This window comes from Talpa europaea, assembly GCF_964194135.1.
Source record: "Talpa europaea genome assembly, chromosome: 9".
In the NCBI taxonomy this organism is placed as follows: Eukaryota; Metazoa; Chordata; class Mammalia; order Eulipotyphla; family Talpidae; genus Talpa; species Talpa europaea.
This window is the reverse complement of record NC_140076.1, coordinates 56,729,435-56,756,180: the sequence shown is the minus strand read 5'-3', so window position 1 is coordinate 56,756,180 and position 26,746 is coordinate 56,729,435. Positions and strand designations below refer to the sequence as shown.

General features: G+C 37.2%; 1 protein-coding gene across 1 annotated transcript in view; it reads left to right on the top strand.

The window, feature by feature from the left end:
- Positions 1-1,084: 1,084 nt before the first annotated feature.
- Positions 1,085-26,746, top strand: part of PDE4B (phosphodiesterase 4B) — a gene marked incomplete at both ends in the record, with an annotated part of 396,614 nt that continues 370,952 nt past the window's right edge. The window contains 2 exons of the mRNA XM_084243282.1: positions 1,085-1,126; positions 7,381-7,619. Of these exons, the coding sequence (XP_084099408.1) occupies positions 1,085-1,126; positions 7,381-7,619 (281 nt within the window). The remainder of the gene's footprint in view (positions 1,127-7,380; positions 7,620-26,746) is intronic.

Here is a 26,746-nt window from a genome sequence, read left to right as displayed (position 1 = left end):
AGGACATTTTTTTACTCAGATCCCGAGGAACTACCATATGGACTAACACTTCTTGGATTTGATGATTTCTCTGGTATATTTTTTCTGGTTCAATTCTGCAAACTCAGAATTCTTCATATTCTCTCGTAGACTATTTTATGCCTGAACTTTAAACTTAGCCTTGTTTTAAATAGTCTGAATTTTCAGAAACCAGTGATGAGTTTTTCTTTGGAGGTTGCACAGCTGGGGTGCACCCTAAAACACTGTTATTGAAGCTCTGTGTTTCTGAAGTGACTGCCATTGATCTGCACAAAACAAGTGTCATGAACTGCAATGTCTCTACCTAAAAATGACCAGGTTTGTGTGATTTAAACCAGGGAACTCTATCTAGGTCTTTCTAATTATCGGTTGCTAAATTCTTTGTGATAAATACTTGACCTATGTATTTATATAGATGAGAGATTTAAATTGATGGCAAAATTGAAATTAAGATATTTGGTCATGTATATTTTTATATTAGTTTTTTGTTTGCTTGCTTTTTCTTTCTTTTCCTTTCATTTGACAGTAGTCTGAGGGGGTCATATTCCTTAAGTTCAGTCTGCTGTGTTTTAGCTGTGTTACCTTTGCCAAATTATTTTCTTGATCTGCATTTTTCTTGTTTTAAACAAATGAATTTAATCTCACAGACTTTATTGGGATCATGTGAAATATCATAGGGGAAAGTACCTTTTAAGTGTAAAGTGTTACACATTTTTATATATTTGTAATTATCATTATTTGTGAACCTTATTATTAGTTACCCTTTGTTATTTATCTCTTCCCAAATAGTTTATTCAGTGATTTCTTGGATTTTTGTATTTTATGAACCTCTTTCTCACATGTTAGATTTACTGGCTTGTTAAAATGTGATTTATATTTACACAGGTCCATTTTATCCATTCAGATGTTAGTTTGGATAGAAGAAATAAATCTCCTATTTGTACTTAACTAAGGATACTGAGTTGTTCTTTTTGTATGTGTCTTTTACTCCCCTGTAGGTTTTAGAAACTGTCAGCAAAGCCACACAGAACAACATATTTTAAGAGGGATATTTTTCACCTTTATAATGAAGAAAAGCAGGAGTGTGATGACAGTGACGGCTGATGACGTAAGTTCCAAAAGTCAGAGTTGCTGGAATTCTACACACTTTTTGTCTATTTAATAAACAAGTCACGCCATGATTCTATTCAAAAGGCTGGCAAGGCTGTTAGCAGCACCACTGTGACTAGGTGTTTCTCTGACCAGATGGTGCTGTGACCCAGTATGTGAGGTGAACGGCAGGCACAATGTCCTATCTGCAGCTGGCAGATGGGCTTAGTTTGAGTTTTGTGCTTCTCATTCACAAAACTACCCATCTCTAGTATACGCCTACATCCTAACTCATAGAGACTCCTCTTTCCACACTGCTTGCGTGATTAGTTTACCTGATGTCTTTCATTCATAATTTCATCCAACTATAGCTCATCCTTTACTATTACATCCTATAGTGAGGTACTTGACAACTGCTTCTAAGAATTTTGTGATGTACACATCCACCGGATTTTGGCTACTGCTCCTTGGACCAGTATCGTTAGCATCCCATGGGTATTTATTAGAAATGTAGAATCTCAACCCAAACCTAAGATCGTATGTTAGCAAGATTCTAGGGTAACTAGAGATGTACATTATATTCTAGAAGCCTGCTTTGCTCTGGGTCATCTGAGGTCTCTAAACTCACCATTTTCATAACTGGGCATATTGGTCAACTGAGATTATCTCCTTTGCTTTCCCTCATTTGTCCCCTGTCTGTGTGTCTGTATTTTTCCAGACCTTACTCAGTTTCTGTTTGTAATTGAGTTAAAAAATTATAAACCACCATTCAGATGTGCAGAAGAAGGGAAGGAAGGAGGAAAATGAAGTAATTTTCCTTGCTTTCCACATAGCGTTTCTTGTTGTAAACAACTACTTCACAGGTGGGGGAGGGCCTGGAAGGTAGGTGAACTTGTCAATTAATGTAAAATAGAGGTTTTTGGCTAAATGCCCAGTCTTTCAGAATTTCTTCGATTCTTACTCTTTCCCTTTAATCATGCAACATGTAGGCAAAGGGAGACACGTAACATTAAGTAACATTATGGTATCTGGTGTGGGCAGTGTTCTTGTAGTGCCCTTTTCCACTAGGACCTTCTGTTGTCCAGTGAGGAATACCTCATTTTCCCAGGACTCTGTGCCCTTGGCTGAGGACCACTTAGGCATCTGACAGATGTAACAGGTGATGATTGCATCTTAGCTTACTATGACTTTGACCTTCTTCCCCACTGCATGGGTTTAACCTCACAGTGGGGCTCTGGTTGATTAAAAGTGCAGTTTTGCTTTCTGTGTGGTCCTTACCTGTGGAGTCTCACCCCATGGACTTATTACCCCTCTGCCCCACTCTGCAGTGACACTTTTGGCAGGCAAGCTGAAGCTAATCTTTAGCTTCCTTCTGTGTCCACATAGAAGCCTGTGGAAACAAGTGCAGAGGGAAACTTAGATGTACCCTCATGCTCTTGCCCGCCAAAACACACTCCTTTGCCTTTTCTACTCTTTAGTGCACTTAACTAGACCTGGTTAGGATTCTGTTCTCATTATCTGTGATAGTATTTCATTTCCTATTTCCCCTTTGCCTGCTTTTTGACCACAGAGAACTTCCACTAATTTATATTCAAAGTTATCAACACCAATGGTAAAACTGTGTTTAGATTTCAATGCTGTGCTCAGGATATCTAAAGAGAAACTTTTGAAAATTATACATTCTTTTTCTCTTAAAAAAAAAAAAAAAAAAGCTCGGGCTTGACCCTTAATGCTATTTGTATGTTGTTGGCTCCAAGGTTCTATTTTTTGGAATGGAATAAATTCAGCAATGTATTCTGTCTAAAAGATGAACCACCATTCTTTTTCATTGCTTTCTTAAAGTAATAGTCTTCATTCTCCCTGAGATAGTGGTTGCCATTGTCAAAAGAAGGGAAATTGCATACTAGAAGGTGCCAAAAAAGAGAAAAGCACATTTAAAAGAGTATTAACCCCACCAAAGTGGATAATTACCTAGATATGCAGTGTCCAAAATGGTAGCCACTAGCCACATGCGACTATTAAGAGCTAGTCTGAGTGGAGATGAGCTGTAACTGTAAAACAGATCTTGAACTTTGAATACATAGCAGTAGATATAAATAATTTTATGTCATTAAGTTTTTTTGATATAGAGTGCATATTGAAATGATACTAGTTTTGGATAGACTAAACTAAGAAAAATATAGTATTGAAAGTAAATTTGCCGGTTTCTGTTTCACTTTTCAATGTGACTATTAGAAAATTTGAAATGATACATTTGACTCTCATTGGTGGCTTGTGATTTATTGCAGGTGGGCAATGATGACTTAGAACTTCTCTGAATGACTTCAACATTTTGAATATAGCGCAAAAGATCATGTTGAATGTTATACACAGTTTCTGTTCCTTACAACAATAGCAACTTAATCAATATTATACTTTCTATGCCACACACTAGGAACACATTTTCACCCTTAAGTAGGGATTTTATTGTGTTCTTATTTATTTCAACACAGGAAACATTTATTCAGTGACGTAAGTATGCATGAAATATTAAATCAGCACCTATTACGTGCTAGACACTGGTTACGTTCTCGAGATTCAGCAAGAAATAGCAAAGAGTCCTCATTTCTTTGGAGCTTACATTACAGAGGGCAGAAATAAATAATATGACATAATATATATATATACTATAATATAATATACTATAATAAAATAATCCCAGCTATGATAAATGCTATACAGAAAAATGAGGTTGACCAGCATGACAAGAATGATTGGATGGGGAGAATAGAGTGTTAATATAATGATAAGGTGAGATGACATATGGGCAGTAAGGAGTGAGCCCTGTGAAGATGTGGGGGAAGACTACTTCTGGGAAAGAGAATGCATGTACAGAGACCTTTACTGTGTGTTAGACACTCTCTTTGTCTCTGTGGGATTACACCAATGAATAACCATGACTACTGCCTTCATATACTTGAGGTGCACAAATGACTTCAATAGGAATAATACGATGAGTGACAGAGAAACAGCATGCATTCGATATCTTGCATTTGGAAACTTAGTTTCACAAGTAGGGGGTAAATTAAGTGCTATTCAAGTATTGAACACAAACAATTAATTATATGACTAAAGAGAGCATAGAATAGAGAAGAGGTAGTTGCAGGTTTGAAGGGGAGTTGAAAGGGGAAAAATGACTAAAGAGAAGAGGAGGGATGAAGCGGAAGATAAATATTTAAGTGGGGGTGAAGGAAGATACTGACTTATATTATTATATTATATTAGTAATATTAGCCAAAAATTAAATAGACACATCTATATTTCAGCTATAGTTTTTGTATTTCCAATCATAGAATCAGGAACTTGCTTTAAAGTAAGAGAGATAAAAATTATTTTTTAGCGAGCTACTGTAATTGCTGTTAATTACCTAGGATAAAGCCACATTTTTAAAAGACAAACATACTTTTCTTATTGTCTTATGGAGCATCATGACATTTAGCTTTAATAGGGGTCCTGAGTGTCATTTTATACTTCCCATAATTTTCATATCAGGTTTCTTAAGGTTTGAAAAACTCTGATCTCTAGTCCACATTCAGTGTGTATCTAAGCACAATAGAAGTCCTTAGAAACCTAATCCTGCTTTCTCATTAACAGTTAAATTGAAAGAATTAAAAAATCAGAGCAAGCTCCAAAAAGCAGTCAAACCATGACTGCTTAGACAAGTGGCAGCCAGAGCTTTCAGTGGTTTTTGACTTGGTTAGTTTTGATGTCTCCCTTCCTTCCTGCAAACTCTTCCTTCTTAGATGCAGAATTTCATACTATCTTTTTCTTTGGGGTAACCTTTTGGAATTGTCAGTAATATATTTTTTTTAAAGGATTATCCAGGAACATGAGGATAATCCAAAACTGGGCTATTTTCCTGGGAATTATAAAGATAGGGTGAATTTGGGTAGGTGTGAAGCATGTGAAATCTCATAATTTCCAAGAGGTAATATTCAAATTAATATTCCTCCCCCCCTAAATTTTTTATTTGATGAACCAATCATCAAAGAGTTGGCCAAAATCATGCTGGTTAAATAGGAAAATAAGACCAAGATCAGGAATAAAATAATTGAGAACTGATTGAATTAGGTTTTGCCTTTGACGTTAGCAATTTTGTGTGAGTTTTATATAAATTATTAATAGGAATTAAAGAGTTTGAGGTCATTGTGAGTAACTATATATGAGTGTTTGTAAACCAATCTTAATATTTTCAGTATTTGACTTAATTTCTAAATAGCTATTCCATTCCATTTTGTTATTTTGTGGCAGTGCATTTTCACATTAACTGAAGTCTTTTGAAATGATTTCTTTAATCTAAATCTGTGACTTTAAATTCATAAATTCAAGCCTGTTGGTAAATCGGTGTAATAATTTACTGTTGGTAAATCAGTGTGGGAATATTTTGTGGTGGATGTGACTTTGTCACTTTTCAAATAACAAATACCAAATAAGTAACCGTTTATTTCAGTGACTACAATTAAACTTACTTGGTAATATTTCCTTTTTCTAACAATGAAAAACATCCACTATATTTATTAGGAGCTTATGGTCATTTGTTGTTAAACTTAATTATATCTTTCTATCTCTCAGTATAGTATTTCTTGTCTAGTACATAAAGTATATACTCATTGCTTTGCTTTCCAGATTACTAGTACTTTCTTTACATGCATATTTGGAACTAGATTAATTATGAGTGCCAGCTTTTAGTTTGTTAGATCTCTTCAGAAAGACTTGGTATTTGCCTAAGTAGTCTCTAAGACTTTTGAGAAAGAAACATATCTATGGCATGTGAAAAATATGTACATATTTGTACTAAATAACATATACATACACATATATACTAAACTTTCCCCTAAACTTTTTTCCTAATACACACACACACACACACACACACACACTATGGTAAATTCTATGCTTATAGTAGATTTCATATAATAGCTGGATATTAAACAATAAAACACTGATACATTACAGAATATTTAAAATTCTTAAACTGTCAATTCTATTCATATCCAAGTTTCTATCATCAAAATGTGGTCTTTTGTGGATCAGACAAGCATAAGTCACCATAATAGAACTCTTTGAGTCCAGCCAGATTCTTGCCTTTTTTGGCAGTTACATCCTTAAGTGGACAGTACAGATCTATAATAGTTCAAAAATATTTGTTTAAATGAATCCAACTAACTGAGTCCAAACTTGAGTTTATTATTCTTGTATGAGCTAGAATAGGGATGGGTGAGAGCGTGGGGGTTGAGAACATAGTCCCAGGGTCTCTTAAGTCTGTCCTGAAGGGCTAGTAGGAAGTACCTGTCTTTTTTGCACCACAGATTGACTTTCAAGTGAAAGATCTTGGCCTGGTGATGGGACTTCCAATTTGGAGTGGAGAGTGACAATTTTAATTTTTAAACTCCAAGCTGCTGTCAGTTGCCATTTGCAGTTCTGTCTTTGAGTGGTATGAATGGGATACCAAGGTCTCACTTAGGGCTCCCACTCCCAACAGTACCAGGAACCAGAGTTGCAAAGAGATAGAGAAAGAATGAGTAACTCTTATTGGTTATAGTACAGTGCCTTTATTTTCTCACAAGTATCTTATTCATGTGAGCAATGTCTTTCTGTATTAACATTGCTGTTCAGTTCAGTACTGGCTAAAGTAACCGCCCTCCTCCTTTTTTTCCCCCTGAGCTTACATACTTTGACCAAAAAACAAAAAAGAAGAAAAAGAAGAAATCTCAACTCTGAGAAGACCATTTATAGGATTGGGAATAGTCAGTCACCCAGAATTATCAAGATCTTGCTGTCCTAAGAAAATATTTTTACCTTAAAACACCAAACAAGAACTCTGAACTTTATACTTTAGCTGGTTTAGTTTGTTCCCGTGTTGCAAAACAATAGCAATTATTTTCAAGATATAGTTTCAGTTATAAGTTTTCATTTTAGCTAATAAAAAAGTGGGAACAATTTTAAAGAGAAAGATTAAAAAGCAATAGACTATAAATGATAAATATTATCTATGGTTCTAAAGATCACCAAGAATATGCAACTGATTATGTTTAAAATTTGAGAATAACTTCTCCCCCTCATTTTTTTTTCTCTTAAGCTTTTGATGTCAGTGTTAGATTCAGACTGTGACCTCATGAATCAGGACTTTATGAGTGACAGCTCGATAATTTAGTTTCTTATTTTATTCCACTGCGCATCACTTTAAACATTTGAATTTAATTTTCTCTTTCTTCTTGTTTTCTTTCCTTCCAGAATGTTAGAGATTATTTTGAATGTAATTTGAGTAAATCCTACAGCTCTTCTAGTAACACACTTGGGATTGACCTCTGGAGAGGGAGAAGGTGTTGCTCAGGAAACTTACAGTTGCCACCACTGTCCCAGAGACAGAGCGAAAGGGCAAGGACCCCGGAGGGAGATGGCATTTCCAGACCAACCACACTACCTTTGACGACTCTTCCAAGCATCGCTATTACAACTGTAAGCCAGGAGTGGTGAGTAGCCTTACAGTTAAATGTCAATTCCAAGTTTTATTTCCCAATTATTTCAAATACAATTTCCTGTATTAAAATATTAGTTGTCTGTGGAATAACTAAGGCTATTGGCATTTTGAGAATTTGTTTCTTGTTGGGTGGCAAGATGAAGACATTTAAACAATGGGGATATTTTCTCACTCTTAAGATTGAAAGGAACCTATTGAGGATGGACTGAAATTGAAATGCCTTTTTATTAATGTGAAGGGAAAGCAAAATTACTGCCCATGATCTTGTTTTTTAAAAAGAACTATTTTAGTGTGCATTAATATATTTTAATTTAGAAAAGCAAAATCATTTCAGAGTACCTAACTACAGAGAGTTGCTGTAGACTATATATAATTATTCTTAGCTTCTTTTAATTATGATCTTGCTTTATTAATCTCAGTTTGTGATTATTTATGAAATGCTTTGTTGTAAATCAGAAAAGGAGTGAAAATTGTGCTACGAGAGAGGTTTGGGTTGCTTTTGCTGTCTGTATTTATGCAAGAGGCTACTTTTAGCTAGTGATGATATGTCATCAATTACATACAATCTTAAAACTGTGTCTAAGTGCCATGACACTGTTTCACACATGTGTTTATCATAAATTTAATTATTTAATTAAGTGCCAGGCAGACATGCCATATTTAGACAGGGAATTCTGTGCCCATCCGGACCTCACCAAAGATGTTGTGTGGAACTGAGAAAGGGCTGTCTCCACAGTCAGAGGTGAGCTGAAGGCCCTCATAAGCCAGGCCCTGCCTGGCAGTGAGTCGGAGCCCAGAGGGGTATCTAGTCACTACTGGGGCAGACCCAAGGTGCAGGGAAGTGTCTGGCAGACGCTCCATATTTAGACAGGGAATTCTGTGCCTGTCTGGACCTCACCAAAGCTGTTGTGTGGAACTGAGAAAGGGCTGTCCCCACAGTCAGAGGTAAGCTGAAGGCTCCCACAAGCCAGGCTCTGCCTGGCAACGAATCGGAGCCCAGAGGGGGATCCAGCAATTTGGAGCCAAGTATGCAATCCAGCCACTGCCAGGTCAGTCTGTGAGACCTCAAGACCCACCTCTGGAATTAAACAAATACAGAAGCAGGAGATTTTCAGGGACAGCGACCATTAAAATATCCATAATACCACTGACCTACTGGACTTCTGGCATAAAAGTATTGGACTTGATTGTACCGATTGTACCACCAGTTTCTGACGTCCCAGAAAGAGCACACCAAAGAGATGCCAGCCAGCACCAGCGACACAGTGTCCCAAATCATAGGACAAATTAAAAAACAAGCAGCAGGGAGAAGAAAAATTACAAGCAATCAAGCACATCCCCAGGGAAAAGACACACCACAAAAAGACAATCAAACACCAGACTGCAAGACCAGTGACTTAGAGGAACTTATGAGTCTTCCCGGTAGAGAATTTAAAATCGCCATGATTAAAAAACTGAAAGAAGTCGAAAATGATATGGGAAAAATAATCAACGATCAGAATAATGAAATTGAGTCCCTAAAGAGGGAAGTGAAAGAAATGCAGGAGATCAAAGGATTAATGGAGGAGCTGAAGAACTCTGGGAAAAGCAATGAAAGCAGAATAGATGAAATGGAAGAACGAATAATTGCTCTCAAAGACACTGAAATAAAAAGAACCAAAACAGAAAATGAAAGAGAAGTACGAAAAAGAATGAAGAAAGACTTTGGGAACTATCTGACTCCATGAAGAAAGGAAATTTAAGAGTTATAGGAATTCCAGAAGGAGAGGAGAAAGACATAGGAACAGAGAAAATATTCAAGGAAAAAATTGAAGAGAACTTCCCAAACATGAAGAGGGAGCTGAAAATAGACATACAAGAAGCAAGAAGAACACCAAACTTCCATGATGAAAGGAAAAATACACAGGAAACATAATAGTAAAGCTCCCAAGAATCTAAGACAAGGGAAAAATAATGAAGCTGACAAGAGGAAAGAAACAGATCACAAACAAAGGAAAACCAATCAGGCTGACATCAGACTTCATTAAAGAAACAATAGGGGCAAGGAGAGCTGGAGGGACATAGTCAACAAACTGTAAGACAACAAATGCCAACCAAGAATACTCTATCCTGCAAAGCTTTCCCTCCTCTATGAAGAAAGAATAATGACCTCCCCAGACAAACAGAAACTCTGGAATTTCATTACGACTAAACCCCCCTCTGAAAAATACTACAAGGAGTCCTAAAGCCAGAACCAACAGGATGAATAACAAAGAAACAAGTCAAAATTTTTTAAACTAACTAAATAAATAAAACCAGAGAAAAAACAAACAAAATAGCAAATGCAGATGCTAACATATCAATATTATCTCTAAATTAAATGTACTTAACTCTTCAATAAAAAGACACAGAGTCACAGGCTGGATTAAGAAACAAAACCCAGGGCCTCCCCAGTGGCGCAGGGGTTGAGCGCTGGGTTGCGAAGCTGCCCACAGCCTCTGCAGCGCTGGTTCCATCCCAGGCTGCTCCCTGGCCACCAGAGGAGGGTCCCACATGGCGCGCAGACCTCTCCTGCCACCCGCTGCTCCCCTCAGCAGTGTACTTCAGTCCTCTGCCTGCTCTGCTCCCCGCTCTGGTTCTGGTGAATTCTCTCACCCTCCCGCGCTTCTGACTGTACCCAGTGTTTGTATGAGTAAATAAATAAATAAATCTTTAAAAAAAAAAACAAAACAAAACCCAACCTTTTGCTGTCTCCAGGAAACACATTTAACTACAAAAGATAAAAATAGACTGATAGTAAAAGGATGGAAAACAATCCTACAAGCAAATGGACCAAAAAAAGAAGGCAGGAACAGCTATACTTATATCAGATAAAACAGATTTCAAACTCAAAGAGGTAAAAAGAGACCCAGACAGTCACTATATGATCAAGGGGACAATACATCAAGATGACATAACATTCATTAACATATACTCACCAAATGAAGGAATACCAAAATATATCAGACAACTATTACCATCTCTGAAAACAGACATCAGAGAAAACACATATGTAGTAGGAGACTTCAAATACCACTATCAACAATGAGACAAAAAATAAGTAAAGATGCTAAAGCTCTAAATAAGGATCTAGACCTATGGGCTTAACAGATATCTGGAACGCTGAACCCAAAAAAATCCAAGTACACATTTTTCTCAAGCGCACATGGATCATTCTCCAGGATCGATCACATACTGGGACACAAGACAAACATCAACAGATACACCAAGACTGAAATCATACCAACCATCTTCTCTGACCATGAAGGCATCAAACTAGAAATAAACCATAAAAAGAAGGCAGGGAACCTTCTTACCTCATGGAGATTGAAGCCCAAACTACTGGAAGATCACTGGACTAATGTGGAGATCAAAGAAGAAATTAAAAAATACTTTGAGTTGAATGACAAGGAGTTCACCAATTTCCTAAATGTATGGGATGCAGAAAAGCAGTAATAAGAGAAAAATATATAGCAATATAGGCTCACATCAAGAAACAAGAAATAACTCAAACAACCTAATCTCACATCTCAAAGAACTAGAAAAAGAATAACAAAAAAACCTAAAACCAGTAGAAGAAAAGAGATAATAAAAATCAAAGCAGAAATAAATGAAATAGAAACAAAAAAACAATCCAAAAGATCAATGAAACCAAAAGTTGGTTCTCTGAAAAAATAAATATAATAGACAAACCCCTAGCCAGGTTTACAAAGGAAAAATGGGAGAAAGCACAAATAAATAGGATCACAAATGAAAGAGGAAAAATCACAACAGATACAGCAGAAATCAAAAGAATAATCAGAAACTACTGTGAAGTTATATGCAAACAAGTTCAACAATCTAGAAGAGATGGACAAATTCCTAAACTTTACGTTCACCAGAGCTAAATGAAGAAGAACTAGAACACCTAAACAGACCAATTACAAGTAGTGAAATTGAAATGGTAATCAAAATCCTCACCAAAAACAAAAGCCCGGGACCAGATGGATTTACAAATGAATTCTACCAAACATTCAGAAACGAAATAGTGCCTGTCCTTCACAAACTCTTTCAAAAAATTGAGAAGGAAGGGATAATACCAAACACCTTCTGTGAAGCCAACATTACACTAATACCAAAAGCGAACAAGGACAACACAAAAAGAAAACTACAGGCCAATCTCTCTAATGAACACTTATGCAAAAATCCTCAATAAAATTTTAGCTAACAGAATCCAACAATGTATCCATAAGATAATTCACCACGACCAAGTAGGATTTATTCCAGGGACACAAGGATGGTTCAACACCCAAAAATCAGTCATTGTAATCCAACACATCAACAAAAAGAAATATAAAAACCATATGATAATATCAATAGATGCTGAGAAAGCTTTCAACAAAGTACAACACCCATTTATGATAAAGGCCCTTGAAATTCTTGGGATACAAGGAACATACCTCAACAACATAAAGGCCATATATGACAAGCTCACAGCCAATGTCATTCTCAATGGTAAAAAGCTGAAAGCATTTCCATTAAGATCTGGAACAAGACAAGGATGTCCACTCTCACCACTGCTTTTCAACATAATACTGGAAGTCCTAGCCAGAGCAATAAAACAAGAGAAAGACATACAAGGAATCCAAATAGGGAAGGAAGAAGTTAAACTATCACTATTCACAGATGATATGATAATATACATAGAGAACCCCAAAAATCCCACAGAAAAACTGATCAAACTAATCAATCAGTTTAGTAAAGTGGCAACATACTTAGTAAATCAACACAGAAATCAGTAGCCTTCCTATACACAAGCCATAAATCTGAAGAAGAAGAAATTAAAAAAAAAACCATCCCTTTTATGATTGAAACAAAAAAAATCAAATACTTGGGAATAAACCTAACAAAAGAGGTAAAGGACCTATACAAAGCAAACTATAAAACACTGTTAAAAGAAATAGAAGAAAACACAAAGAAATGGAAAGACATCCCCTGCTTATGGATTGGAAGAATTAACATTATCAAAATGGCCATCCTACCAAAAGCAATTTACAGATTCAATGCTATTCCAATAAAATTTTCTATGACATTCTTCGAAGAAATAGAACAAATATTGATGAAATTCATATGGAATCACCAAAAACCCCGAATAGCCAAAGCTCTCCTGGAAAAAAAAAAAAAAAAGAAGGGAATGGAGGTATCACTCTCCCAGACTTCAAACCGTACTACAAAGCCAGAATAATCAAAACTGCATGGTATTGGAATAAGAACATACACACCGACCAATGAACCAAATAGAAAATCCAGAAATAAACCCACAGATTTACAGTCAGTAACATCCTTATAGACATATCACCCAATGCAGTGATAGTAAAGGCAAAGATAAACAGCTGGGACTACATCAAATTAAAGAGCTTCTGTACAGCAAAAGAGACGGTAACCAAAACAAAGAGACACCCCACCTATTGGGTAAAAATTTTTGCACACAACACTAATGATAAAGGACTGATCACAAAAATCTACAAAGAGCTAATGAGACTCAACAAAAACAAAATAAATAATCCGGTCAAAAAAATGCGCAGAAGAGCTAAAAATAAACGTTTCCAAAGAGGAAATGCAAATGGCCAACAGGCATATGAAAAAATGTTCAACATCACTTGTAATCAGGGAAATGCAAATCAAAACTTCAGTGAGATACCATCTTACACCAGTGAAAATGGCACATATTAAAAAGACTAGCAACAGCAAATGTTGGCAAGGATATGAAGAAAAAGGAACTCTCCTGCACTGCTGGTGGGAGTGCAAGCTAGTCCAACCACTATGGAAAGCTGTGTGGAGATTCCTCAACCTGCTAAAGACAGAACTTCCATATGATCCAGCAATTCCACTCCTAGGTATTAACCCAAAGGACATAGAAACATTAATTCCAAAGGGCACCTGCACCCCGATGTTTATAGCAGCACTATTCACAATAGCTAAGCTATGGAAACAACCCAAATGCTCAAAAATAGATGACTGCATCAAGAAGATGTGGTACATATATACAATGGAATATTAATCAGCAATCAAAAAAGATAAACTCATGCAGTTTGCAGCAACATGGGTGGATCTGGAAGGGATCATGCTCAGCAAAATAAGCCAGAGAGAAAAAGAAAAATTTTGGATGGTCTCACTCATAGCAGGAATTTAGAAAACCTAAATAAGGGACCAGGGAAAAGACTAATTATAATAAAGTAAAAATCAAAATCAACAAGCATCTATAAACCAGAGACACACTACAGGGGCGGGGGGAGGAGGGAGTAGGATCAAAACTAGGGGGGAGGAAATTGTATGGGGACTATAACCAAGATGATAATGCATACATTGTGCAAAAATGAAAAATGATGTAAAACTGTACAAAATAAAAAATAATTATTTAATTAGTAACAGTTTCTCTTTTTTTGTACATAACTTAAAGCTGTTTTTCAAGAATGACCTACATATACAATATAGAGCTTTATTATTAAAATGGAAAATATTTTCTCTCTATTTTATTTAATTTTAAATTATTAAAATATGGTCATTTAAAGTCACTCTGTTTAGGGCCTCCCTGCTGGCACAGGTGATTGAGCGCTGCACTGTGAAGCTGTCCTCAGCCTCTGCAGTGCGGGTTCGATCCTGGCCGCCCAGTGAGAATCCCACATGGTGCGGCAGACCTCTCCTGTCTCTCCCACTGCTCCCCTCAGCAGTGTATTTCAGTCAGTCTGCCTGTTCTGTTCCCCGCTCTGTCTCTGGTGAATCCTTTCACCCTCCCGTGCATCTGGCCTGTACCCTGGTTCTTGTATAAATAAATAAATCTTAAAAAAATTAGTCACTCTTTTTGTTTATTAAGAAAGAAAGGCTAGCATATTATTGTACAGTATCATTCTATTAAGTCATTAAAAATTGTTTTTCCATGGTGTGCCATATACCCTTGCCACTTAATGAGTTCAACAATTTTGATCAGTATTTCAGTTTGTGCTAATTGGTGATGCAGGGAATATTTTAGTGGGTGGTTATTGACTGCACAAAGAATAATATTTGAGACTCTAGGTAACACAGTTATTAGCATGAACATGGTTTATAAAACAATGTGCATGTTAATGTAATGTAGGGCAAATGAGTTAAAAATATAAGAAGTAATGAATTACATCTTCTGTTGAATGAATTAACAGAAGCATCTAGTCAACCATTGAGAACTATTGATAAAATAAGAGTAATATGCTCATATTATTTATTCAACTACATAGTTTGTGTTATTAGTCTTGGTTATGCTTCTGCATATCCACATATTTGGAGACTGAAAGATTTCAATAGATTTATTTTCAGTATTTTGGCAATGGTACAGTTGTACCAGTTGCTACAGTATTGAGATGCTTCCATACCAGTTGGTAAATACATGCTTTTCTGAGGTCTCTCATTGCCCCTATAACCATTCCAGACTTTTCCCCAGAAAAAAATTCCTCACAGTTTTGCAGAAGTCTGGTTTTAGTGGGTGTTGGTAATAGATCTGTTAGAATAACAATCCTGATAAAATTCACCTTGCAAAGTTTCAGTTCATTTAAGTCAAGGACATTTTGGGAGTTGTGGATTTGTATTAAATAAAGACTGACATTTTGGCATGCTTGTCTTCCTAGACTGAATCTATTCATCTGGTCAAAGAGAGTAATAATATTCATCTCATAAGCTACTATGAAGATTAAATGTAGCAATCTGTTGAAGGTACCTAGTTTAGTAAAATATAATGTTAGACAATCAACAAATGTCAGTTTCTCTCCTCTTGATCATTATACAATAAAACCTTTTGCAATTAAGCAACTATGTCTAAAGTATTAGTACTCCCATGTTGGGGGTCAGTTCAGAGGAAGAAAATTTTTGCGATAATCTTGAGAGTTTAAGTTATGTAGTTGGCTAGCACCATATATTGGTAATTCATTTGTAACATGTCTGATTTATCTAAATTACCTGGCTACTTTTTAAAGATTGAGAAAATTATTCATTGACCCCAAATTTATTTTTAAATATAAGCAATTAGAAGAATTTCTGCCTAAAAACCCTTCCATTGGAATCATGATCATTGATGGTACAATTGCTGGCAGAGGAAACTGATTGAATGATTTTTTTTAATGAAAAGTGAGGATGTCAGATTCTAACTATCGTCATTGCCATTAACTTAACACAAGTTCATAGAGGTAAGGGATACAGTGGAAGACCATGTTTGAGAAAGAATTGTACTTCAAATTTAGAGCAATGAGAATATGGAGTCAAGCTCCATCTCTAGACCAAGAGTCAGTAAATGTTTTCTTTAAAGAAATAGAGAGTAAGTATTTTTGCTTTTGTGAACTTTAGAGATGTGTTTGCGACTATTCATAACTGCTGTTGTAGTGTGGAAATAGCCATAGACAATGCATAAGCGAATAAATGTGTCTGTGTTCCAGTAAAACTTTATTTGTAAGAACACACGGAGGATTCTAGTTGGTCTGCCAGTTAGTTTGATGTCTCCTGTTCTAGAGTAGTATAGCTCTCTAAGACCTGACTCTTACTCTGATAAGTGCTTTGACAATTACAACTGGTGAAATTGATCTTGAGTTCCTGATTAGTACACTAAGTATGTCATAAGTAAGTATGTCACTATCTCTTAAAATATTTTCTCTGTCAAACTTTCATGCTCTGCTTTTGGACTTAAATGTATTTTGGACCTAGTTTTTATCTTCCATTTAATCTCTTCCATTTCTTAAAAATAATTTTGTGTTTTTGGTCTTGTAGCCTGGTAATTGCTTTGATTTGCCTTCCAGTTGTTAAGTCTCTCTTTAATTATGCCTAACTTGCTGTTAAACATACTATATTGAATACTTCAGTCTTAATGATTGTGTTTTCTTATTTTTAGAGTATTTGTTTACTTTTAAAATATGCTAGATAATTTCATGTAGCTTTCTTTCCCCTGCAGTATTAATTATCTATTGCTGCATACAAGCAATAATCCCAAAACTTAGTGACTTAAAATAACAAATATATGTTCTGTGGATCAGGAATCCAGTGTGGCTTAGTTGGATGCCTCTAATTCAGTCCCTGACAGGGCTGGAATCAAGTTATTATCCAGTACTACAATCATTTTAAGGCTTGCCTTGGTGGATAGGATCTGCTTCCAATCTCATGCACACGGTTTTTGATGGGTTTAGACCCTTTCTGCCTATTGAATGTTAACATCAGCTTCTTGTCATGTGGGGCTTTACATGCTACATGCTACTCATAGCATGGCAATGTGCTTTTTCCTGAGCTAAGAGAATTGAAGGAGACCAAGAGTGAGTGAGCAAGACAGAAATCAAGTCTTTTTACAACTTAATCTTGAAGTAACAGTAAGTCACTTTTACATATTCTATTTACTGGGTCTAACCCACACACAGGGGGATAGCTTGTGTGAGGACATGAATACAAGGAAGTGGGCATCATTGGGGAACATTTAGAGGCTATCTACTATGTTGCCAATATTTTCAAACTTTAAAAAATGTGTTAAATAAGAGTAAGAATAGTCAGTTGTCACTTTTGTGCATTTAAATATCTGAAATTTTATGTCTTTTTCTACTATTTGTGTTTTCTGATTGTTCTTGCTCATGTTTTTAAAAGCCTTATATTAAAGTGTAGTCTGCTTGTAGAAAAGGATACTTATCATAAAGCTACAATCAACAAACCTTCATAGACTGAAGAAATTCCCATAACCAGTTCCCAAATTAAGTATGTGAACTGTATTAGCATGCCAGAAGTCTTTCTTATGTGCTTTTGCAGTCATTACTGTCTCTTCACTTGTAACAACACAGATGCAGCAAGCATGAGTTTTAGGCTTCTTCATTTTCTAAAACCTCAGCATTTGCAACCCTGACTCTTTAAAATAAATGTAAAAACAAACAAAACCAAAACAGTTTCTCCAGCTACTGTGTCCTGAACTCTTCTTGAGCCTGGGATATAAAAATGAATGCAGTCCCTTCTGCTTACAGCACTGATGTGTAAAGAGGTTGGAAATCATTATTTCCATTCTTACAAAAAGAAAAAAAAACCTGAGCAGATTGGCATTCAACAATTTTTCTTGGATCCGTCAGAGAACTGAGATAGCAGAATGAACCACCACTCAATATCTGAAGCTATAGATGAATCCACAGCTGAAGTTTGGTTACTAAGAAAAGGTCATTGGATGATTAAATATGGTGGACACTGGTAACACTAGTGAAAGTAGTCCTAGCAGAGTTTGCAGAATTAAGGAATCAGACTGCACTGGATTTAAGAATGAACTTGGGAGGCAGAGGGATAAGGAAGAATGCACAATAATGCATTGCTAATGTTTTTGTTCTCTTGGGTAGGTAATGTTCTTTTGCATACTGAATGTTAAAAGTGATATTACAGGACAAAATAAAACTTTTAAAAAAGCATAACTTAGAGCTGGGGAAGAAAGGATAGCAATAAAAGATTAGTCTTTAAAGATTTTTGTTAGTAAAAGTTAGTAAAAGTGATATGAAATTTGTTCAGGGTAGAAATGATTAAGTAAAAGTGTTATAAAGTGGAGACATTCTTATGTATGCTGAATAGAAAGCACCAGTAGGTAGGGAGAGATGAAGATAAGAGAGATGGGCAATAATTGATATAGACAATAATAGGAAGAACATAGGGGAAAAGATGAACTTTAGATTAGATTAGTAAATCCAAGGCAGGAAAGAATGAATATACCGGAAATGCAAGGAGAGATATAGGAGAACCTTATTTCCAAAGATAGAAGTGTTGTCAAATAATAGCTGTGTATCAGAATCACCTGGAAGACTTCTTGGAAAAACAGGTGGGAAGATTGTAATCCTGGAGCTGAAAATCTGGGATAGAGCCATAGAGTAACAAGTTCCCAGGTGTTGCTTAATGGAACTGACCTGAGGAACACAGTTTGAGAACTCTGGTCTGCATTTTAACAAGTGAAGCAGAAAGATCGTGTGTAGAAAATAAGGATTGGGCCCTCTACTCTCCTTTCACCCAAAGGCATGCATTATTTTAGATGGCCAAGCATGAGCCTTTTTCCATGTCAAGTCCACTGACTGTGGTGGGACTGAATGCCTGGTGAGAGCTAGCAGTATTTAAGAATGATCACATCTCAGTGATACCATAAAGCTAGTCAACCCCATTTTCAGTTGGATAGGAAGAAGCAAAGAGATAAAGAAGATAAAGAAGGACCCTCTTTCAGCATTTTCCTAGTGGTGCACTTTTTCCTAAGAAACAGTTCTGGTTTCTCCTTTGTTATTCCCTCAAAGAAGATTATAAATATCAGTTTGCTTGTCTCCCACCTCCATCTGCCTGCAGGCTGTGCTTTGTTTCTCTAAATGTCTCAGTTGTGAACATGATGATTCTATTTGGGCAGCCTTTTGACTTAGGTGTGATATCCGTAATGTTCCCTGTCCCAACTTTCACCTCCATTTGTGGACAGTGATGCCAACTTCCCTGTTGCTGGGTGGGGTGAGGGATGAGGGTGTGGAGGAGGGAGGGATGGTCATTTCACTGAGGTGATGCCTCAAAGTACTGGATGCACTTTATTGCTTCTGCAATCTGTCACAAGTTTATAGTCTGATTTGGTTTTCCATAAAAATATTTTATATTCTTGGGCTGCCTCTGAACTGCAGATCCTAAAGCCCTTTTTTAAAGATCAAAATGCCTACAGATGCTGTGCACAAATGCCATAGATTCAACAAAAGCTGGTGTGAGGATAGGAGATTGATGACACACACATCTGTTTAGCTCTCACTAGGCATTACCACCCACTGAAATCTTTTGTCTACAGACATTGCATTTGTGACTTGTACATCAACCTTGTAATCTACAAGTCAGCAATTTACAAAGTCCCTCCCACCCCAAGCTCCCATCTCAGGTTTGTGAGATAATGGATAATGGATATTTAAAATCTTACACCATCTGTCTATTTCTCATTGCTATTGTGATATCAGTCAAATCAAAATTATATGAGAATTTGGAGGTACAGGTTTTATATGCAAAGTGCTTGAGATAGGATCTGGACCTTCTCTTGGTGTCTGGGGGGAAGTACAGGTCACATAAATTTCTCTAGGAACCCTCACCCAGGCTTCCATCCCCCTTAACCATAACAAAACACTAAAGTCAGTCAGCTACCTCTCTCACAGACTACCTTGCTTTACCTTAGAATGTGAACGATTCTTCTTGAGGAATTCTTTTGCTGTTTCCTCTCTGTCATTCATGCGTGTAATTCATCTGACAACCATAAATTCCAGTATAGTGGGCTATCCAGTGCCCGGTAGGAGATACTAACTGCCCAGATAAAACAATTTTCTTAGTTTTAAATAAGCTCACAGCACTGTATTCCTTCAAACGTGGTCATTTCAGAAAAATAAAGTATTGTGCTTAATGCACGTAAGATCAAGACATGGTCTCTACCTTTCCCTTCTGTAGTTAGAGGCTAGTACAAGATACAGACATAAATTTAAAAATTGCAAAATAGTGTCAATGTGGTATGAACAATGTGCTGTGCACATGCAGAAGAAGAGGCTGGGTAAAGTCCTACAAGTATAGAAGAGGATCCAGCATTGAGAGGACAGTATTCAGTTTCACTTGATAGGAGGACAAGATGAGTGGGGGGAGACTCAGGTGCTGAGGGAAGTGAAGGCTCTGCTGGTACTTTGGATTTTATCCTGAACACATTGGTGAGCTCTTGAGGGATTTTTAAAAAATCAAGTAATGTTTTTATTTTAAATAGTTCACTTTCATGGTAGTAGAAAGTAGATGGGAGACAGAAAGATAATTTAGAAGGACACTGCTTTAGTACGAGTGAGTGATGAGTCAGGGCAAAGGCAAGGGAAATGGTCAGAGGGCATTTTTAGGAGTTGGAATAAAACGGTGAAAGGAAACAGAAATATTCTGTTTTTATGAGACTTACATTCTAATGGGAGTGTGTGGGAGGGAACCCATAATATCCATCTTTCCTTCTCTCAAATAATATGAAAATTCGAGTTTTAATTGAGAATGTGGTTAATCAGAAAACAGACTGTACTTCTTAGCCTTTCTTGCAGCTCCCTCCCTGTCTAGCTAGAATCAAGATTCTGGTCAGATGTTGCCCTTGTAATGAAGAGATATTCTTCTTCCACTTTTCTTTTCCACTAGATGGGATGGGTATGCAGTAGGGAGATTTTTTTAATACCATGTGGCCAAGGGAACAGTACTGATTTGAGTTTAATAGAGCAGCATATCACATAGACACATAAAATCATACAATTCACATGCACATACACAAAAGAATATCCTGGAAGATAATGTGGAGGAGCATATCTAAATGTCACAGAAAAATATGAGGACACAGAAATTTTTAAAGGAAAACAGTACTGTGAAGCTAGTTCAATAATCCCTGACAATGAGTTATTCTGGAAGAAGAGAAAGGGATAAGTGGAACAGGGATAATAAAATAAATACCAAATATTTTTCAGAGTTTAAGACCCAAATCTGAAAGTTGAAAAATCTGTTCAAATCACTTGTCAAACTTTCCCTTATTCCTGAAACAACATTGCTTTTAAAGAGCAGGTAGAGCCCAGTGCATCATTTTCCTTGGTGTGAATCACTTTATTAGGGTCAATTTTGTCTTGTTCTAGGACTCCTAAATCTGTGCTATTTTCCCCAGGATTTGTTTAGAATATTTTGACCAATGGCAGATTCTGTAACAAGCATATTATTGCCATAGAATGTATATTGGTTGACTATAGGTTGAATATATATTTTGGAACCAAAAAGATTATATTCTCCATTTGGGTATTAGTAACTTCTAAAAATATATATTTTTTGAGTTTCTGCATGTTTAGTAGTTGGTTCAGTGGAGGTCCAATAAATAAGATTTTTTCAAAAGTTAAGAATCATTGTCTTGGATAATCCTTTGTTACGTGTATGGATGTTATGTAATTCACTCACTAGATCATTCATTTTTCAAATATTTACTGCCACATAATTTTCCAAAACTGAGAATATAGCAGGGATATAGTTATATATATATAAGGATGGACTTCCTCATTGTGAGGAAATAAATCCTGATTCTCCAGGTTTGCCAAGAAGGGTGAATCTCCTTGGGAAAACAATGACAGAAAACTGTGGGTTTTACTCTTGTCAAACAATGGGAAATATTTGTCTAGCTCAGGAGAAAGATTATATAGGAAAGCTGATTGGTTAAGTCTTGGCAGATAAAGTAATAGTTGATTTTTTTTACAGATAGGGAAATGGGATATTCAAATGAATTTCTAGAATGATAAAAGGACAACATTCGAATGTAGGGGGTAAACAGAGTGACTAAATATGTTGGAAAGTGAACAGCCCTGGTTATCTGGGAGCAAGACTTAAATCAGGACAGAAGGAGTTACTGGGGTTTTCATGCTGCAGATAACTCAAGTAAAATAAGGACAGGATTGTGAATTGAATTGGGCATTTTGCAGACCATTTGTGACTTCCCATTCATCCACTTTAGACTCTGTGAGGCTAGTGGTCTCTGATCCCAGAAGAGGGTCATTCCTACCAGGAGCACATTAAAAGTACCATAGAACATAAAAATATAGTTGCTATCTAGTCACTTGGCCTTCTTTTGCCAGTTGACCAGTAAGATAAGAGAGAAATGACTATCCTGGTAGGGTTAATGGACTCTATAATCATGGTATGGTAGAGCTGCTGCTGAATAATGGAGGTGGGAAGCTCATCCCCAGCTGATCATAGAGTAATAGTAAACCAGGTGACTCCTGCTTCTTTTTTTTTTTTTTTAAAGATTTATTTATTTATTTATACAAGCACTGGGTACAGTCAGAAGCACAGGAGGGTGAGAGAATTCACCAGAGCCAGAGCGGGGAGCAGAGCAGGCAGAAGGACCGAAGTACACTGCTGAGGGGAGCAGCGGGCGGCAGGAGAGGTCTGCGCTCCAAGTGGGACCCTCCTCTGTTGGGCCGGGAGCATCCAGGGATCGAACCGGCGCCGCAGAGGCTGTGGGCAGCTTTGCAACCCAGCGCTCAACTGCTGTGCCACCGGGGAGGCCCGACTCCTACTTCTATGCCTTGATTCTCTGGTATATGTTTTGAGGACATCGAACCACACAGTAGCTATTGGTTTTATTTTATTTATTTATTTATTTATTTATTTATTTATTTATTTATTTATTTATTTATAGAGGCATGTTTTTATTTCTTTGTTTGTTTGTTTTGTTTATACATGCGCTGGGTACAGTCAGAAGCGCGGGAGGGTGAGAAAATTCACCAGAGCCAGAGCTGGGAGCAGGGCAGGCAGAAGGACCGAAGTACACTGCTGAGGGGAGCAGCGGGCGGCAGGAGAGGTCTGCGCGCCATGTGGGACCCTCCTCCAGTGGCCGGGGAGCAGCCGGGGATCGAACCGGCGCCGCAGAGGCTGCGGGCAGCTTCACAACCCAGCACTCAACCGCTGCGCCACCGGGGAGGCCAGCTATTGGTTTTAAACATGTACTTACTTCTAAAGGATAGTGGACAGTCCTAAAGGTGTCATCTCCAAGCTGACAAAATTGGTTGCAACTTTGAGTCCATTATTTTCCTGACTGATGCTGGTAGTTCCTGACTAATGCTAGTAGTTCCTGGTGGTAGTAGGATCGGTATACTCCTTGGTTAATTTCCTCTCCATACCACATTCTTTGATGGAAAGTGGTCCTCTTGAATTGGGGTTTTTGGGAGCAGGCCCGGGGTCCAAGGACGCCAGGTGGGCTCTTTTTTGGTTCTTGTCTTCAACAAGGAAAGAATTCAACATTGAGAATAAAGTTACAGAAAGCAAGAGATTTATTGATAGATAAGAGGAAGGACAGGAAAGTTCTCCAATTGGAGAGGAGTCCTCAGTTGGTAACCACTGAAGTAGCAAGAAGCAGGTGCTTATATATAGCGGACGAGGAGTCGGGGGTTGACCGTTGGGTGTCTTTTGCTGATTGGTTGGGCCTATGGGAGTCTCCTAGGCTACCGAATCCCACTTAATTTTCCCACGTTACCCAACCTCCTTCTCTGAAACCAGCTCTGCTCTGTTGCTGTTGTGCTATTATGTTGGTGTTCTGAACATTGCATTTTTAATTGAATGGAAGGAGGGGGCCACCCTCCTGGTCTGCAATTGTTTCTCAGTCAGGCTGATAAATAGACTTGGGGGTTGGGGCACCCTGTTCCTAACTGACTGCCTATACCTATTTCCTAGCTTCCTCCTTCATTTTGACATGAGTTGACAATATGTAAAATTCCAATTTGGTCATCATGTGCTTTAGTCCTTGGGCTGACTGGGTGACTGTGAATAAGAAAGGCAAACCTGGAGCAATATATATGTTAACCCTGGCTAGATTAGGCATGGCCCTTTCTAGGCTTGGTTTGAATTCTCACTGTGAGGAAATAAATCCTGATTCTCCAGGTTTGCCAAGAAGGGGAAATCTCCTTGGGAAAACAATGACAGAATACTGGGGGTTTTACTCTTGTCCACTGAGATTTTCCTTCCTGAAAGGCACCTTTTCTCCATAGGACATGATTCTCAAAGTGTGGTCGCCAGGCCAAAGCAGTGGAGATCTTGTTAAAATGAAACTTATCGGCTTGACACCAAACCTCTTGAATTAAAAACACTGGCAGTGGGGTCTGCAGTCTGTGTTTTAACAGAACTTTCACATGATCCTGAAGCCTGCTGGAAGTTGAGAACCAATATCCTAGGGAGTGTCTTACTGATCATCTTTGATGCTACCCTGCTGGCCTCAGGGTGTGCTCCCGATTTAGCACTTAAGCCAAGTAAACCAAATTGTCACGAATAGTTGGAACATTTAAACTAATTTTCCTGATGGCTTGTCCATAATAAAGAGAAGGTGAATTCCCAGAGTAATGTATAATTATACATGGTGATTCATAGACTATACAAATATATTATAGTGACTAAAAGCACTAGTTTTCTAATCAGAGAAGCTAGACCTTGAATCTAGCTTGTCACTGAATCATGTTGATATTAAGGCTCTATCTGTTAAATGAAGACAATAAAAATATCTACTTTTTAAATCTGTTGTGAAAATTGACAGGAGGAAAGTGAAGCAATTAGTAAAGCTGACTCATAGAAGGTATTCAATCAAAGGTAATACATTGTCATTTAACTTAGTAATCAAGAGTTCATAGCCCCTATCTGCAGTGGAAAGCAGCAGATGTGTCAGCCCACCTCCTCAAAACATGGAGCATGCTGTACCCTTGGAATTTAAAAGCACCCCAAAGCATTTATAGGAGTTTAGGCCAAGAGGGTTGTGGTGGTTCTCCCTTTCATGTCTGCTCCTACAGCCCAAATTCTGGTTCACTAGCTTAAAACTAACCTGTTACCTAAGCTGTTATTTTGGGGATCATCATCTCCAGCATTTACAGAACATGGACCAAGAGTACAGATTGGAGACCCATACAATTCATACTGATAATTTAGAGAGCAAGCTTAAAAAAATTTTACTCTCTTCGTGGGCAGAATAACAACCTCCACAGTCCCTGGAGCATATAAATATGTCACTTTACATGAGAAAGGGACTTTGTAGAAGTGATTAACTTAAAGACCTTGAGATGGGGAGATTATTCTGGTTAATTCATTAAATGTAATCACTGTGGTCCTTCTAAGAAGGGGGCAGGAAAGTCAAAGAAAGAGATGAGACAATAGAAAATTGAAGTGCTTATTGCCAGAAGTGAGGACACAGCCAGCCTCTGGGAGACAGAAAAAGCAGGGAAGTAGATTTTCCCCTAGAAACTTCAGAGACAATGAAGCCTTGCTGATCCATTTTGGACTTTTGAATTTAAGAATTGTTTGATAACACATTTGTGTTGCTTTAAGCCACTAAATTTGTGGTAGCTTTTTACAGTAGCAATAAGAAATTAATAATCCTCACACATTCATAAAACTAATAAATTATAAAAATATGTACATTTACTTCTATAAGACTGTAAATTAAAAAAAGATTAATGATGATTACATTTAATGGCTGTTTTTGAATAGTGACTGGTCTGTGAATATTCCAGTAATATTTTAGTAAATACATGATTCATTTATTTTAAAAAAATGTGCTACTTCATATTGAGGTAACGCTTGTTCACAACACTGTGCATAATTTATTGATATATGTACAGTTTCACACCTTTTTTTGACATGTTATCATACCACACCTCATTATTTTTATTCCATTAGTTTTTCTTGCCTTTGTATCAGTAAAGAGGAGCATGGGCTATAGAAAAATGTAAGATGTGAGATTGAATCCTATCTCTGTTCCCTATGTGGTAGGCCAGGTGCTTAAACTATCTGTCTTCACTGACAAAATATTGATGACAGGGCCTACCAGTAATATAAATTTGCTAGTTAAATGGTAATACATATCTCTGCAGTAGCTACCATAAGAAAACATTCAGAATTAGTGTTATTAAACCAATTGCAGTTAGATATCAGATTTTCTGGCTTCATATCTGTAATTTAGCAATAGTGATAACTTGGATAAGTTTCTTTTTTTTTTTCCCCTAAGATTTATTTATTTATTTATTTATACAAGCACTGGGTACAGTCAGAAGCACGGCAGGGTGAGAGAATTTATCAGAGCCAGTGCGGAGAGCAGAACAGGCAGAGTGACAAAGTACACTGCTGAGTGGAGCAACAGGCACAGCAGGAGAGGTCTGCGCGCCATGTGGAACCCTTGCCGGTGGATAGGGATTGAACTAGCGCTGCAGAGTTTGCAGGCAGCTTCACAGCCCAGAGCTCAACTGCTGCGCCACCAGGGGAGGCCCCTTGGATAAGTTTCTTAAACATTTTTTATATCCCATCTGAAAACCACAGGACGTGAATGAAAATGTTCAGTAAATTTATTGTAACTCAGCCTGATACCTGATATAGTATGCTCTGAAATATTAACTGTTAACTATCTTTACAAAAGCTTCCCAAGCTCTTCCAAAACGTGGAATAAGTTAAACAAAAGGAATATTTATTTGTAGAGAGAATGTTGGGAACACATAAGAGAGGAGGACATGAAAGCTATAAAACACAGAGCAGAAAATTTGACCTTGTCAGCATAGCAGTTTCACCTAGGATTCACCACTAGAC